The sequence below is a fragment of the Anser anser genome, assembly GCF_964211835.1.
Source record: "Anser anser genome assembly, chromosome: 18".
Lineage (NCBI taxonomy): Eukaryota > Metazoa > Chordata > Aves > Anseriformes > Anatidae > Anser > Anser anser.
Window position 1 is genome coordinate 3,141,301 of NC_139739.1, and position 16,465 is coordinate 3,157,765.

At 56.2% G+C, this 16,465-nt stretch overlaps 1 protein-coding gene across 23 annotated transcripts; it reads left to right on the top strand.

Moving 5' to 3' along the window:
• The first annotated feature begins 1,015 nt into the window (after positions 1-1,015).
• CAMKK2 (calcium/calmodulin dependent protein kinase kinase 2) lies at positions 1,016-16,268 on the top strand. 23 transcript variants are annotated; one of them, XM_083804343.1, is made up of 18 exons: positions 1,016-1,302; positions 4,957-5,064; positions 5,505-5,971; positions 6,704-6,751; positions 7,110-7,163; positions 7,299-7,350; positions 7,452-7,585; positions 8,261-8,297; positions 8,483-8,504; positions 8,600-8,688; positions 8,792-8,991; positions 9,076-9,129; positions 9,415-9,488; positions 9,751-9,838; positions 10,082-10,177; positions 10,591-10,719; positions 12,159-12,259; positions 12,996-16,268. In XM_083804343.1, exons 3-18 carry the CDS (start codon positions 5,561-5,563, stop codon positions 13,069-13,071), a joined length of 1,665 nt encoding a protein of 554 aa, XP_083660469.1. In that variant the 5' UTR covers positions 1,016-1,302; positions 4,957-5,064; positions 5,505-5,560; the 3' UTR covers positions 13,072-16,268. The 23 variants fall into 23 exon arrangements, 21 of the variants coding, with proteins under 21 accessions (XP_083660469.1, XP_083660476.1, XP_083660461.1 ...); XM_083804350.1 differs by having other exon boundaries at positions 12,999-16,268; XR_014573623.1 differs by having other exon boundaries at positions 1,054-1,302; positions 4,951-5,064; positions 10,572-10,719.
• Positions 16,269-16,465: the final 197 nt, after the last annotated feature.

The window sequence follows — 16,465 nt, forward strand, 5'->3', positions numbered from 1 at the left end:
GTCATGATGAAATATCTCAGTGCCGTTTTCAGAATCAGTGCTGTTTTTATGAACACTGGGGTACAAAACTAGTGAAAAACGTAGGTGAGGCTTCTTTGTGCTCAGTTTAAGTGGTACAGAATGGGGAGTCTCATGTAAAATGCTTCTCTTTCCTTGTGTTTAACCTGTCTACAGGCTGTGTTAGTCTGGGGACATGGATGGTGCTGGCAGAAGGGGAAAACAGGGTTCAGTTGGAAGGGTTTAATGGTACAAAGTCCCGGCACTGTTGCGTTAGGCGCGTCCTTGTGCAAAGAGTGGCTCAGAAAAGTAAAACGTGCAAACAAGAGCCTTAGCTCAGCTGAACTACGTTTACCGTGTGTGTTCCTCCTTAGGTGCTGGCTGTAACTTACGTGCGCCGGTTTTATCTGTGGATGAACGAGGACCGCAACTAACCCAGTATCTGATGCGTTGCCATTGACTGTAAGCACTTAGATCCTTGTTTGGGGAAAAAACAATTCGGGTGCCACGTGGGATTTCACGGGCAGGTGGGGTTGCGCCGGTGTGAGTGCAAACACGCGTGCTGGGTGAACCCTGAGCACAGGGCTGCTGGTCTGTTCTCCCGCTCAATCCTTTCCCCCCACTGCCGTACAAAAGCTGAACCTCATCAGAGTACAGAACCTCCGAGGAGGACAGGTACCGTGCCAGGAAGCGCTCCCCTAAGCCGTGGGGCTGGTAGCGATGAGAAAGCAACTTTGGGACCAAAGCTGCCTCTGCTGGAGCCCTGCCAGGTGAGGCAGGAGGATAATAATAATAATAATTATTATTATTAATCTAGCCGTATTTATTAATGTGAAAAGTGTCCCGGGCTCCCCGAGGGATGCTGGGGCCCCTCGGGCCGAGCCCCGCCTGCAACCTCCACATGGGGGACAGGGGAGGCCGAGCTGGGGACCCCCCCCAAATATAAAATAAAATAAAAATATCTATCCCCCCCCCTCCGTGCCCCCAGGGCCCGGCTGCCGGCGGTGGGGGGCGGGCAGGCTGCGGCTGCCCGAGGGGGGGGGGGCGGGAGGGGGAAACCTCCCCTTCCCCGGGGCGGAGCGGGGCCTCCCCCCCGCCTCCCCGCCAGCCTCCAGCCTCCATCCCAGCCTCCGTGCCCGGCTGCCTCCCTGCCTCCCTCCCGCCTTCTCTCGCCGCCGGAACGGAACCGAAAGCAAAGGCGGCGCCGGGCGGCCCCGCTCCGGCCCCCGGGGGCCGCGCCCTTCCCCGCGGCCCGGCCCGGTACGGCCCGGCCCGGCCCGGCTCGGCTCGGTACGGCCCGGTCAGGTCGGTGCCCGCGGGCGGGGCGGGGGCGGGGGGGTTGCGGCTGAAGCCGAGACAAAGCCGAGCCCGGTGGGGACGCCCCGGTAGCAGATCCGGCCTGCGCGCGGCTCCGCCGTTATTTTATTTATTTTATTTTATTATTATTATTTATTTTGTTTTTTTTTTGGGGGGGGTGGGGGGTAGGAGCGATGTTGGCACTGCCCCATCCCGGGCTGCGGGGCCCCGGGGCGTGCGGGGGTCTCGGTGGCAGCCGGCGGCATCCTGGGGGGGGGGGGGGTGGTGTCGGAGCTGGGGTTGGAGGCTGGGGGCAGAGGGGAGGCCACTGCGGGGGGGTCCGGGGGCGTTTGGCGTTACCCTGGGCTTCCCTTGAGCCTGTAGGGTTCATGCAGAGAGCGGCGAGGCTTGCTTCACCTTTGGGACCAAGTTCCCGTCCCGCTCGCAGCGTGGGCGCTGCCACCCCCAGGGGAGCCCTGCGGCTCCGCACCCCCCAGGGCTGGGGGTCCCAGCCCCTCCTGGCCCCCCCGCCACAAGCCCTTGGGGTGGGCGCAGGGCTTGGGTCGGGGCAGAAGGACAGAGCCTGCTCCAGGGAGCGCTGGCATCGGATGGACCAGGGGCAGGCGGCCTTTACGAGGCCGGGGAGGTAATTCTGGGGGGAGGTTTTGTGTCCAGCTCGGCCCCAATGTCTTTAATTGGTGTTGGCAGCGTGCGGGGCCATAGGGCGAGGGGCTCTGAGCCCATCCTGACGCCAGGTCTGACACTTGCACTCTCATTTTGGGATGCTCATCGTGTCCCATTGAAGCAACGTTAGGCGGTATCATCGCTGTTAAAAAAAAAATCTCGTTAAAGATGCTCTTTTCTTCCAGTTGGAACCTGCCGCTGGGTTTTCTGCCCCCACGGTGCTCCCAGCCAGCCTTGGTGGTTTCCTCCCCAGCTCGTCCCATCCCGGGCCGGGCCGGGGCGATGAGAAGCCTGGGGACACCCGGCCTCGGCTGGGGGCTGGGTGCCTCTTTCCAGTACCTCGTTATTTTGGGTGTCCTCCGACTTCTGAAGAAGCCGCTGAGAGATTTTTTCCATTAAAAGTCAGGCGGGGATGCATATGGGCTTTGTATACTACGGTGACTAATAGATTTCTGGCAAGGTCTGAGCTCGCCCGTAGGAAGGGAAGCAGTGCTCCATGCCCCGTAGCTGCCGATGACACTGCTCCTGGCACCGGCGCTTCCACCGCTCGCTGGGACCGCGGAAAGCAAAAAGGCGGCCGGACTCTGCCCGGCCGGAGCTGCCTCAGGCAACTTCCAGCCTCAGAGCTGTGGGAGCCGGGGGGACGTGCGGGGGGGAGGCTCTGCAGCGAAAACCGGCCTTGGTTTAGGTCTGCGCTGAAATCAGTAATTTTTGGGTCATTTTTTGGGGCAGCGCGTGAGCTGATCCCCCCCCCCCCCAGCGGGATGGATGGAGGTGGCGGCCATTGCTTGCCTCCACTGCGAGGGTGAAAATGGAGCTGCGAGGGGCTCAGAGCATCCCTCGCCCCGGTGGTTCAGGGTCTGTGGGCGCCCCTAGGGCTCAGGCAGCACCCAGCCCCACCTGCGGGTGGCTGTGCCGTGTCCCCATGCCGCTGGGGGGCTCCTGGCCGGCTTGGGTTAGGGTTAGGGGCACGATGTCGACAGAAATGACCCCCGGAGGTGTTGCCTCTGCTTCCAGCCTGGGCGAGGTGTTGGTTTCTGAGTGCTCTGGCATCTGTCGGTGCGGGGACCACATGGGGACCCAGCTCAGTCACCTCAGTGGCTCGGTGGCCACGCGGGCTGTGTCGGTGGCTTCGCCCTTGCAGGGACCACTTTTGTCCCCATTCGTTTCCACCAAGCCACGTGGCCGCGGCGCGAGAGGGAGGGATGGTGCCCGGGCTTCCCGGCCCTCTTTCCCTTTAATGCCCCTCTCCTTGGTGAATTAGATGCGAGACTGATTGCTTCGATAATCCTGCTGCAGCCGCTATGGGTTATACGTGGCTCGCAGCCAAACGCTGGGCCGATAAATCATTCCTATACACCAGGCTGCTACAGTTCCTGAGGATTTCGTGGCATGTGCTTTTTGCTTTTACGTAAGGATCTGCTGGATTTCACACCAGAACGCGCCGCTTTTTCCCCGCGCAGCGATGGGGGTGGGTGGGTAAAGCCCCCAGGCTGTATTTCCTCCCTTTGGCTTAATTCCCCCACAGTCAATTTTGGTTTTCCTCTGGCTGGTTATACGGCTGTCTTCTTCCTCCTCCTCTTCCTCCTCCTCAGCGTCCCTAAATGCTTATTAAGGCGATCCGGCTGCGTTATCCTTAGAGGTTATTCCCCATCCCTTCAGTAGCTGGGGTCTCACTTTTGGGTTTTGCTTGGGAATGGCATCCCAGCGTCCTCTGAAAGGCCAGATTCTGCACCCACCCTTTTCCATACAGACAGAGGAGAAAAAAACACAACAAAACTTATTCTCCACTGTAGGAGTTGGGAGGATGGTGCTGGGGTGACTTTTAGCCTCTTCCCAGCGCCCTGGGATGCCTGCTTGAATTAATCGGCCTTGATCTGTTTATCCTGCTCAAGCCAATTAACTCCGTGGTCCAGGGTGCGCTCGCTTCCGAGCGTTATTTCACACCTCCACTTTGCCGGGGCCCGGCGGGACGGCTCTCGCGCGGCCGTCGGGAGGAGATGGGGACAGCCGCGTCCCCCCCGGGGGTGGCACTTGGCCGTGGCCCCCCACGGCGCTGCCTTTTTTGGTGCGTTTTGCCCGGGCGGCCGCGGCGCTCAGCCAGGGCGCAGGGCACGACGTTTGGGCTCCGTCCCCGCGCGGTGGGACGGCTATTTATATACGCTGCCTGGCGCGCTTCCCGAAGCGATGCGGGCAGATGGAAACTGCCGCCGGGGCCGATTTGGGGCAAAATCAAGGGGGGAGGGAGGGGTGTTCCTAATTATTTTTCGTGTATTTTTGAGCGTGCTTTTAAACGTGCTGCCGTGGTCCTAATGGCTTCATACGTCTTGGTGCTGGGATGTGCTGCCAGCGGCACCGGGGGAGTTTCGCGGCCGTGGTTTCGCTGGCAGCGCCCGCGGGTCCCGGCTTTCTTGAATAGCGAAGCCCCGGCCAGGAGCGGATTGAGCGGCGTTTCTGAAATAGTTTGTCCTTGTTGCCGTTCGACGGCTTATTTATAGCTGTCGCATCGCTCGCGCTTCTCCGGAGAGGCGAGCTGCGCTGTGCTGGCACGGCTGCGCTCGCGCTTCAGCGCCGGGTGAAATAACTCGGGTTTACAGATCGGGGCTGGAAGTGGCAATTTGGCCTTCGGAAAGCCTGGAGGAGGGGGGCACCGCTTGAGTTTGGTACTTGCCCTGTAATCGCTCCAGAGTGCTCGTGCGCCGGGTGCAGCCTGGAAACTTCAGCACGGCCGAGCGGAGCTAATTTTAACCTGCAGCCCTGCCGGGGTGCAGGAACCGGGCGGAAAACCCAGTGAAGCCTGGTCCTGGGCACTGTTCCGGGGTGGTTTTATCCATTTGCAGCTCGTGGTGACTTGGCAGCATAGAAATTAGAAACGACAGCACGGCGCAGGAGGGACGGGTGGTGGCTTTGCCGTGTGCGGCTGCTGGCCCCACGATGGGCTGCTAACAGAATCGCTTTCTCATTTCTTCCAAGGTGCAGAAGTCCCGTTCTTGCCAAGGAGGAAGCAGGGAGGAGGAGAAGCCGTGTGGATGCGGTGCGGTGGGCGGAGGCGTTGAGCCTCGGGGCTGATCCCGCACCCCGCGCTTGGTGAGTGGCTGCGCGCCCCCAGGAGCAGCTTCGTTCGGGGGCAGTTTGGCAGAGGTCTGGGGATTTGAGGAGGAAAGCCAGGAACTGTGTGCGCTTAGTGCAGGGCCTGATCCTGCCCGTGTAAAATACCACTTCGGGGGCCTGGTCGCTGAGTTCCCATGGTGATGCTGTGCCCTGGGGGTGCTTAAAGGGGGTGAGCAGAGCGTAAGTGGTGGCCGATAAAGGGGGAAGAACCCTGCCTGGTGCCACCTGGTTTCTTCCATTTGATATTTCACCGAACGTTAGCTGATTTGTTAGGTGCAAAAGCCCTTCAGGGACCTGCCCCACGCGGGATCCCCCCGGTAGGCGAGGGAAAGGCCCAAAACCTCCTGGGAGAGCAGGACAGGTGCAGGACCCACGCCAAGCCCTGACGCAGCCCTTGTGCAATGCTGTGCTCGCAGGCGCACGTCCCCGTCGGAGCACCGCCGGCAGCCGGGATGAGGCCGGCGGCCTCGCCATGCCCTCGTGCGTCCCCGGCAGCTCACCCGCGGCCCCCCGGCCCCTGCACCGTGACGGAGGGCGCAGCCAAGCACCCGGGCCACCGCTGAGCGCCCGCCGCCGCGCCATGGAGTCGCTCATCGTGGTGACCGAGTGCGAGGCGACGGGGATGGCGAGCGAGGAGGAGATGAGCACGGCCGCTGGGGAGGATGGCCGGGAGCCGAGGGCGAAGCTGAACCTCTCCGGCCGAAAGCTGTCCCTGCAGGAGCGCTCGCACACCGCGCACTCGCCCGGCAGCAGCGACGGCGCCAGCGAGCGCTTTATCTACCCGTCCCTGCCCTACTCGCCGGTGACGTCCCCGCACTCGTCCCCGCGCCTGCCGCGGAGGCCGACGGTGGAGTCCAACCGAGTCTCCATCACGGGACTGCAGGTGAGGCCCCCGCCTCCCGCTTCCCTCCCTTGTATTTTTGGGATGAAGTCTGCAGGCAGGTGGTGGGAAGGTGTTGGGGTCCTGGTCCGTCCCTGGCCGTGGGGACAGCCCCGGGCTGGGGGGCAGCATGGCTCCCCGGGTTAATGCAGCGGGGAGAACGGGTTGGCTGTGATTTCTGGTGCTGCCAGCTCGCCAGGCTGTGTTTTGGGAGAGTTGGTTGGTGGTGGGGTGCGGAGCAGCCAGAAATCAGAGCCTGGCCCTGCTTAATCTGTGCCCAGATGCCCGCAGATTCGCTCTTTAGCTCCATTCAGGAATTAGCGATTTTAGGTTTTCCCCTTAAAAAAGACAGACCTCAGTGAGGCTCGGAGAGAAAAATTGTACTGCCTGCCCCGGCCTTCTCAGCACCGACAGCAAACGGGCAGCAAACGCCTGCAGGGCAGCGCTTCGGCTGTTGAAACAGAAATATTTGGTGCCGGGCAAGCGTTAAAGCCCCGGGGCTGCCAATCGCTGCCGCTGCCCTTCGTGCTCCGGTTTCACATGAGCGGACAACGCCGCCTGCCCGGCGGTGGACGTTAGTAATTAGCTGTCTCTAAACAAGCCGGCGCGTGGCCGCGTGGCGTTATTGCCGATGAACCCGAGCTCTCCGGCTCCGTCCTGGAGCTGCCAGCCCGGGCGTGGAGGGCAGCGGCCGCGCACCTCGGCTCCTGGCAGATTCACCCTCTCTCCCCACAGGACTGCGTCCAGCTCAACCAGTACAAGCTGAAGGATGAGATCGGGAAGGTGAATATTCTCTGGCTTTGGGGATGGGGTGGGAGTTTGGGGTGGGAACGCGTTGGTTTTGCTCTTGCTTTCAACCCGGTGACATCGATCGTTGAGTTTAGCCCTTCTCCGTGGCAGCTCCCCTGGCCCCATGCTGCAATGCTGGTCTTTTGGGGTTGTGCCCATTGATTGATTTATTTTAGTGATCATTATTTGTCCCCTTTCGAACAAAATGGGGTATCTGAGCCTTTCTGTGTCCTCCTGGGAATTCTGTGCTCCTCGCTGACCCCTGGCATTGCCTGGGGTTTGCAGAGGAGCCTGGCTTGGTGCTGGTTTTTGTTTTTTCGGATGGGTCTCCCATGGCTGTGCCCCTTTCTAGGGCTCCTACGGCGTGGTGAAGCTGGCCTACAACGAGGACGATAACACCTACTATGTGAGTGGCACACGTTCCTGGAGCACGCTGCGGGGACAGGGACAAGGATGGTGATGGGGACAGGGACGGGACAGGTCCCCTCCACCGACCCTTGCTCAATTTGCCCCAAATCCCACCGCTTCTCCCTTCTTGCAGGCAATGAAGGTTCTCTCCAAAAAGAAGCTGATGAGGCAGGCGGGCTTCCCCCGTAAGTGGCACCCGGCGGTGTGACAGCTCCAGGGCAGGTGGCACCTCAGGGACGTGGGGGGCTCGGTGCCGTTCTCACCCCATTTTTGCCTTTCCCCACAGGCCGCCCGCCGCCCCGCGGGGCCAAAGGCGCCTCGGAGGGCTGCGTGCAGCCCAAGGGGCCCATTGAGCAGGTCTACCAGGAAATCGCCATCCTGAAGAAGCTGGACCACCCCAACGTGGTGAAGCTGGTGGAGGTGAGCAGGGCGGGCCGCAGGGACACAGCATGGATGGAGAAACTGTGGAGGGGCTGGGATTGCCACGGCACCTCCCGCCTGTTGCAGATTCATGTTTTCCCTCTTATGAAAGGTCTTTTCTTCCCTCCTTCCCCCGCCAAATAATTTTCTTTCCTGCGCAGAAGGAGAAGTGCAGAAATAATTTGCTTCCTTTGGGGATGCGGATCAGTTTTGGGGAGGAAGCGGCGTGTCCGTGGGCTCTGCAGCCGCACTGCCCACCACCCACTGCCTGCGTGAAATGGTCCAGAGGAAACAAAAAATGAGAATTAAGGACGGGCAGGCTGGAATTCATTTGGCTTATGAGTCAGATGATGCTTCCTGCGTGTTTTAAATATTTATTTCCAACTACATCTTTTCTCTTATTCTTCCCCCACCTTGTGGGTTGAAGCTCCGAGATTAGCAGACCAAACCCACGTGTTTTTAAATTAAAATGTCATGAGCAGGACCCGAGGGTGGGTGGGAGCTCACAGCCTGCCAGCACCCCCCTCCTTGCCCGCCCTGAGCTCCTGGGGGGGCTTGGTGCAAAACTGAAGTGGCTGACGCAAAATAAATAAATTGCAATGTTTCAGTTGCAAGGCAGCTTCTTGATTTTATTTTTTTTTCATTGTCTAATTTCCTTTCTGCTTCTTTTGGCAGGTGCTGGATGACCCCAGCGAGGACCACCTGTACATGGGTAAGTGCCTGCAGTCCATCCCCCCGCATCTCAGGGTGTCTGCTTATGGGGCTGGGTCTCTGCAGGGTGCGTGGGGCATATTTCATAAATTCACCATTAAAATAATCGCTTTTGTGCTGGGACCATGCTTGCAGGAGCTCGCACCTGTAGTTCATCAATAATCACTGTTCCTTTCTCTGTTTCAGTGTTTGAACTGGTGAAGCAAGGGTGAGTTTTCCTGATTTGCCCCGTGACACGTTAACACGGGGCCACTTTCGGCACCTCTGGCTGGGAGCCAGCTCCATCCTCTGTTGCCCCTGCAGCCCCGTGATGGAAATCCCCACCCTGAAACCTCTCAGCGAGGACCAGGCTCGGTTCTACTTCCAGGACCTGATCAAGGGCATTGAATACTGTGAGTGCGGACAGCGCGCAGTTCCTCATTTTTATTGTTCCTACCTCCAGGGGGTTGGCTTCTGCCTTCCTCTGCTGCATCTGTCGTTTCCGTTCGATCGCAGTGCACTATCAGAAGATAATCCACCGGGACATCAAACCTTCCAACCTCCTCGTGGGGGAGGACGGGCACGTCAAGATCGCCGACTTCGGCGTCAGCAACGAGTTCAAGGGAGCTGACGCCCTCCTAACCAACACAGTGGGCACCCCTGCCTTCATGGCCCCGGAGACGCTCTCAGAAACCAGGAAAATCTTCTCTGGAAAGGTATTTATTACCGATATTTTTTTCAATAATAACCCTCCTTGCACATGCTGTTGCAGGTCTAAGGATGCTTTCTTCTCTCCGCAGGCTTTGGACGTCTGGGCCATGGGAATCACGCTGTACTGCTTCGTGTTTGGGCAGGTAATGCTGTTTTGCAGTGCTGTTTTTGTTTTGGTGCCTGCATCCAGCCAGTGCCTGGCCGGATTTTGGAGACAGGAGCGGTTGTAGAAATTCGGCCATTTTTAGTCAAATGTAATTTTCATGGCTTTTCAAATAAGACATTGCTATAATAAGAAGCCTTTCAGTATTTCCCTACAAGTGTCTCCCTGTTCTCCCTGGAACCCCACGAGCCCCCAGCGCTCACCGGGCCGCCCTGCTCCTGCTCAGAGACTGTTCCTTTCCTCACTGCTCTTTTCTTTGCGGCAGTGTCCTTTTATGGATGAAAGGATCCTGAGTTTACACAACAAAATCAAGACCCAAACGTTGGAGTTCCCAGACCAGTAAGTACTCAAAAAAAAAAAACAACAACAACCCACAACCCGCTCCCAACAAACACAACCCCTAAACCCTCGGCCCTTATTTTAAAGCATGTCTGCACTGTTATCCTGGGCAGATTCCATTTTTTGGGCTCTCCCAGCTCCGTGCATGTGGGACCATGCTCCGCATTGCCCAAAACAGGGATATTTTGGTCGTCTGGGGAGGACAGCAGCTCCATGCCTGGGGCTGGGTCCCCGTCTCATCTCTCCCCTCTCCTCTCCCAAGGCCAGAAGTTACAGATTTCTTGAAGGATCTGATTACGCGTATGCTGGATAAAAATCCCGAATCGAGGATTTCGGTCCCTGAAATTAAGGTACTGACCCAAAAACCTGGTGGTGGCCGTGGCTTCACTTTCGTGGGGCTCTCCTCGCTCGGCTTTTTCGGGCTCAGTTTGCTCGCGCCAGGCTAGGTTCTCCCCATGTGTCCAGGGCCCCCGGGCAGGTAAGTCCCAGCTCCTTCCCCTGCTCCGGGGCCCGCTCAGCTTTGGGACCTTTGGTGCCTCCAGAAGTCGCAGGCAACGGAAATCCCCTGAGCCTGGTATTTCCTCTGCTACCAGGCAAGTACCTTGCAACAGCCTTTGGCAGGAGATTTCTGGTCCTTCGCCCCTGCGGGAACCTGGAAGGGGCGAGAAGCTGAGAAAATGGAGACGAAGGTAGGGGGAAAGGATTGCGGGGGATTTGCCGAACCGGTCCGTGCTCCTCCAGCGGCTGCCCGGGACGCCAGCTGTGCGGGCAAGGAGAAAAAGGGGTTTCCGCCTGGATTAATTCCGGTCTGAGCCCGGGGCTCGATGGGGCTCCCTATCACGGCTGTTCCTGCGTGCGGTCTGGAGGAAATCCCCTCTGTAAGATAAGAGTGGCGATAGGTCTTCTGTAAAACCCACGGGGACACGGTGTTGCGGCGCTGCACGGCGCCGAGGCGGGACACCGCGTCTCTCCCGTGCTCCCTCGCATTTCAGAAGGGTACAGGCGCCGTAGCTTGGGCGAGGAGATGCGTTTGCCAGGCCTGTGTGGTTGGAGTTACGAAAAAGAGGCAATCGTCCCTGACAGGCTGTGTTATTAATTGAAGTTGCACCCTTGGGTCACCAAGAACGGAGCGGAGCTGCTGCCCACCGAGGATGAGAACTGCACCCTGGTGGAGGTGACGGAGGAGGAGGTGGAGAATTCGGTCAAGCACATCCCCAGCCTGGCCACCGTGGTGAGTGCGGGCGAGGTGCAGCCTGCGGGCACGCGGGCCCGATGAGCAAAAGCATGGGATAAGAGCAAAAACCAGGCGAAAGAGCCTGGGCTCTAGGACTGGGTCTGGTCGGGTTTCGGGCAGGCATGAGGACCAGGCACGGGGGCACCTGCTCTGTCCCCTGGCGCTGCTGCTCCCCCTGACAGGTTTTAGCTGGGCCTTGGCATTGGCAGCCCCTGCCAGCACGGAGAAGGAATCCTATCGGGTTTTGAACCTCCTGGTCTCCTTGGGTGCCCGCTATCCCGTACTCTAGGAGAAATAGTGAATGAACTTTTGCAGCTCTCCAGCGTGACGGTGTCTGCCTTCAGACACCCAGGCTGACTTCTCGAAGTACAGGGCTCCCTCGAGGAGGAGCGGAGCCCTTTTGAACCCCCTTTTCCATTTCGGGGCTGTGCCCATATCTGGCTCCGTTTCCAGAGCTCTCTCCCAGTGTGTGTCCTTCAGCCCCAGATACTTTAACGTGCAACTGTACCTTGCTCCACGCGAGACTAAAAACCAGCTCTTGCTCTAAAGCGATCACAGCAGATGAGGGTTGGTTTTCCCCGTTTGTCCAGTTTGGGGTGACCTCTGCGATGGGCGCTGGCTGCAGGGGCAGGCTGCCCAGCGCTGCTGCCCCCCTTGAGAACCCAGGTGGGTTCGGCCCAGCTCAGGGAGAATCAGGGGAGTGTGTTACTGGGAACCTTTTTAAATAACGTCACCGCCTGCAGGTAGATTTGAATTTTCCCATTTGCATTTGTTCCTCAAAATTTCCCTCCAACCCCCGATCTCCATGCATCCAACTGCGGGCGTCACGCTCGAGTGCCAGCTGCACGTGGCTTCAGCTCTTGAATAAAATAAACGCCTTCCCCGCGGGACCCGGCTGGCACGGGCATTTCACACGCGTGAGGGCTCCCACTGCACAGTGCTGAGCAGGCAGAGAACCCAGAGAGGGAAGAGAAGCAATAAAAATTCAGCTGGGGGTTCCCAGGTGCCGAGGGAAAACCGCACTGGTTCCTTCCTTCCCCTCTCCCTATCAAGGGATGAGGAAATGAATTTTTCAGCCAGGTAACCGTGGGCAAACGGGGATTTGCAGTTACGGGATGCAGGAATTGTTGAAACCTGCTTCCCTGGGGGAGGAAAGGATCCCACGCTTGGTTTTGCTCTCCTGCCCAGCCTCACTCCAAGCGTGGCTGTCATCTGTGCCCTCATCTGTCGTACCATGGCTTTCAGACAAGGATACAGCCTCTGTGTTAAGCAGTGGGAGACTTGTAAATGTGTGTTTATTTATTTTATTTTTTTAAAGAAATTGAATCTTGTTTTCAGTAGTTTCCTTTGTTGGGCACAAGGGTTGGGTGCTCCTGCTGCTCTTGAATGAAAGCAAAAGCAGTAACACCCTGACCAACCCCAACCTGCCCTTGCAGATCTTGGTTAAAACAATGATCCGGAAGCGATCCTTCGGGAACCCGTTTGAGGGCAGCCGGCGGGAGGAGCGCTCGTTGTCCGCCCCTGGAAACCTGCTGCCGTAAGTGTGGGACGCCCGCGGCCTGCCCTGCGCCCTGGCCAGGACGTTAACACGTGCTCCGTCTGACCACAGCTCCTCCGTGGGGTCTGGGGGGAGCTGGGTTTTGTGATATCGTGGATCCTTGACCTTCATGTGGGTTGCAAAGCTTCTTTTTCTGGTGCTTCCAGCCTGTGACCAGGAAGCTGGGGTGGGGGGGAACGTGCTCAGGGTCCTGAAGGCTCTGTGGTGGGGACGGTGCAGGTGCAGGAGTCACCTTCTGCTTTGTCCCAGATGCTCAGCAGGGGTTAGGTGGCTCCTCTGGAAACTTGTCCTGCCCAGAGGTGATTGTACTCAGCCCAGGTGACCCCTGCTGCCCTCAGACACCGCCCACAACTCCCAAAATCTGAGACAAGGCTCAGTTTGCCTCTTTTCTCAGCCACGTTTTCTTCCTCTGCACTGAAACAGGCAGGCTGAACAGCAGCATATTATTTTTTTACCCCTCTGGAGCGGGGTCGGGATAATTCTGGGTCCCCCCACCTGCCCACGGTGCCACTTATCCCTGTGGTCCCAAGGGAGGGGGACTGCCAGGAGCACTGGGAGCTCCAGCCCGGTTCCAGTGCCTGCCCAGTCCTTCTCCAGACACCCACGAAACAACGCGATGGGAGCAGACGCAGCTTTCTCCTCCCTCTGTCCTCCTCACCCTGCCCCAAGCAAGTTGCAGTGGAGGAGGCTTAAACCGCTTGCCGTCCTTTTAAAGCAGGAAGCAAGGCAGTGAAGATAACCTGAAATGCAACGACTTGCCCAACGTGGGAGAGGAGGAAGTCCTTTCGTGAACGGCCGCTTTACGGTTCTGTTGAGCAACTCGGTCCGGGGCATGTTCTAAAGCGTGCGGCTGAGGATGAGCAACATTAACAGAGCCCACACCAAACGCAGCATGACGCGGCGCTATTTCAGTGTAACGCTGGGTGTAGAGCTTACATAGCAGCATGTTGTAAGACATCCGACTACCGTATCCGTCATAACCATTGAACATCTCTGATTGCTTGGACCGCAGACTTCTCGTGGGGGAAAAAAAGGGTGCTGGCAGATCCCGGAGAGGTGAGCGATGGTGTTGAGCAGCAACGGCGCATTGCAAAAAAAAAAAATGCAGTCAAAAAAAGCGTTTGGAACTTCTTTTACCTGGTTTTTCATGCCAAAAAAAATTCCAGGCACTATCGCCAACGTCCCAGGGGTGTTGTATGCCCATCTCGTGCGCACGTGCAGAAGTGTGGAGCTTTTGCAGAGCGGCATGCGCGACACAAAACTACACTCACGCACTTTGAGGGTTCATGACCTGCCAGAAATGTTGCATCTATTTCTCGTCGTTCTGTTCTGGTTTTAATTGACACCTTTTTAACTGCATGGGAACAAAGCAAAACCCACCTTTTCAACTTTTTTTAAAGAATGCCTACTTTCGTGAGCCGAGTTGTATTAAACAGCATCTTCAGGACGTTCAGAAAGTGAGGCTAATTGCAGCGTTTGAGGACGCTGCCTCTCCTGAGGTCTTGGTGTTGGTGGGACTGCCAATGGGTAAGTTCAACACATACGAAAGGAAAAGGTACTTAAGGGCTTAAGTTCAGTCTGAACTACTTTTGCTGCAGACATAAGAGTGAAAGGTGGTGTTTAGCTGAATGTTTTGAACAGCAGAGGAAGCACTAACAAGTCTGTTTCTAAATCTTTTACTTGATCTAGATAGCTATACTAGTAAATATAAAATTCAGGGTAAAATCCTTCACTTCCATGTACATTACATGGTTTACTACAATTAAAAATAATACAACTTCCGCTATTTTTTAAGTATAGATTTAGGGCTTGCTTAGACTTTAAGATCTTAACGAAATACTTAGATTAGCTAGTAATTTTCAAAGAAACCTTTGTTTTCCAAACTCTTCATTTGGATTTTGGGGCCAATGCTGTGTACTTTTTGCAAGTTTGTTACCAGTAATTTGTGAATGCCTGTGGATCAGAGGCTTGTTAGTAAATTAAGCGTATACCTAATTCATGGATTGTTTCTTATGAAGAGCTCCTTCACCTGCAGTCAGATTTCTCTGATCATTTTGCGGTGCTTGTTGGAAAAAAAAAAAAAAAAAAGTGTAGTGGGAGAGACTCTGGCTTCTGGACTCACGTTCACAAGGTCTCTGTGCTCGGACAAAGCTGGAGAGCGGCAGCGTGTAGGTGAGCTGGCGGAGATCAGGGTTTGGCTGAGCGAAGGGGTCCGGGTAAGTACGGCTGTCCTGTGGCTGGAGCGGTGGGCCGGGAGGAGAAGGTCGGACTTCTTGTCTCAGCCTCGCGACTGATGCGGTTCTGCTGGGAGAGGAGGATCCAAACATCCCGAGCGCGCGAGGGACGGTTAGGCTGAACTCTTTGCCCTGAGGGTGCTGTAGGAAACCGAAGGAGTGTTAGGAGTGGTGGGATGGCTGCCCGCTGACCGGGCCACAGCTGCCCTGCTGTAGGCTTTTAGGATGTGACTGTTCCCTTGTCTTCCGTCACCTTGGGCGCCGCTGGCAGCAGAGCGCTGAGGCTCTTGGCTGCGGTCGGACCTGGCCCAGTAAGTCCTGGCTCTGACCGGTCCTTGTTGAAGTCGGGTGGTGTTAGTGAGCGCAGAGGTGCCTACACAAACTGCCCCGTACGTCTTTTGATTACCTGAAGCGATGCTCCCCTTAGGTCGCAATTCATTACCGAAAGATTGTGCTGCTGGCCTCTCTCCAAAACCAGTGCCTCTGGTTTGTGATGTGGGAGCAGGACGGTGGAATTCGGGGCCATGTTTTCCTGCCGTTTTTCGTCCAAGGCTATGCCAAAGCCCTGCAGCTTCAGCTATGGGAAAACCAAACAGGTAACTTGGGTGCCAGCACTACGCCAGCTGCCTCCTCCCCTGTCTCTGAACAGGATTTGTTCATCGTGGAAACGATGATTGGGAGTGGGCAGCTTGGTTCTATAACCTTGTAAATGGACTTATTCTGAGGAAAAAAAAAAAGGAAAAAATAATAAAAAAAAGGGGATCTGATTACTTGTAGCTAGTGCGTAGTGATGTGTGTGGTGTGTTTTTGTTCGAGGTGAGTGAGCTGTAGCGATGCTCCATGCTGAGCGTCTCCAGCTGGTGATTTGGCAGGTGCCTAGCAAGACAGTTTAAATTTACCAAACAGGATTGCCAGGTGCAATGCAGCTTCTGAACAGAACCTCCACCAGTTCCTCGATGCCCAGTCACAGTTACTGGGACTCAGATGCTAGCATAGATCGGTGTCTTACGGCCGGTGTGGGCTTGGTTCGTACGGATCCTAAGGCTCAGCACTTCCCGAAGGTGCTCTGCAAAAGGCTTGTCTCTCAGTGCCAGCTCTAGTAAGGCTGCAGACAAATGCACGTTTCCAAAAGAAACTCGATGTGGATTTTCTTGTTGATTCGTTCTGTTGAAAGCGTAAAGCTTGGGTGTGTGAGGAAGATGTATCTCAATGCATGACCTGTTAGAGAAGCTGTACTGTATGTTTCAATCTGCCCAGTTCCCTGTCTGCTGTTCCTTAGTAATAAAGCTCGCTTTTTTTCTTATAGTGAAGTAAACATTTTGCTTGTGCCTTGGAACTGGGCTACAGCTTGATTTCCCCAATTCCCCTCCTTTCAAGCGAGCCCAGTGCTGACTGTGGGGTTAATGCTGGGTACTTCTGGGCTCTGAAAGCACACAGGAAAGTGCTATGGGGAAACCAGGCCTCTTGTGCTGAGTAGTTTTCTTGGTGGTCCCCTCCTACCTATCAGGCAACTGATCTGTTTCTTTTCTAGAGTCCTGAATATTGGCAAATTTTTATACGGTTTGTTTAATGACCAAGGCTTGTGTTTCATTCTTACCCCTTTATTATGCATTTAACTTTATCAGGTGTATCAAGTTTAAATACTGTGTATTTACCACTTTTAAATTATGTTACCTAAGAAAACAACTAAGTGTTTTTCCACACAGCTGTTCAAGCTTCTCTGTACAAGTTGAAATAAATGACATGCAACCACACCCTGAATTAGTTGATTAAGGGGAACCATTATCCTGTTTGACTGGTCTTTATCAAACTATGAGGTTTGCTGGTTGAAAAAGGAGTCTGAAAGCTCCTTCCTATGTTACTGAAGTCTGGTGCTGTACCGTTACTGCGGATTTTGGGCAAGGAGGAGTTCAGGGTGGATCTCAATGCGAATTACGTGAGGGCTATTCGT

What these genes read in the sequence shown, in the direction of transcription:
- CAMKK2 (XM_083804343.1), top strand. Translation starts at nt 5,561, where the DNA reads ATGCCCTCGTGCGTCCCCGGCAGCTCACCCGCGGCCCCCCGGCCCCTG. An exon ending in GGAAAATCTTCTCTGGAAAG is followed by an intron (nt 8,992 to 9,075) that starts GTATTTATTACC and finishes TTCTCTCCGCAG; the next exon opens with GCTTTGGACGTCTGGGCCAT. An exon ending in TTTCGGTCCCTGAAATTAAG is followed by an intron (nt 9,839 to 10,081) that starts GTACTGACCCAA and finishes CTCTGCTACCAG; the next exon opens with GCAAGTACCTTGCAACAGCC.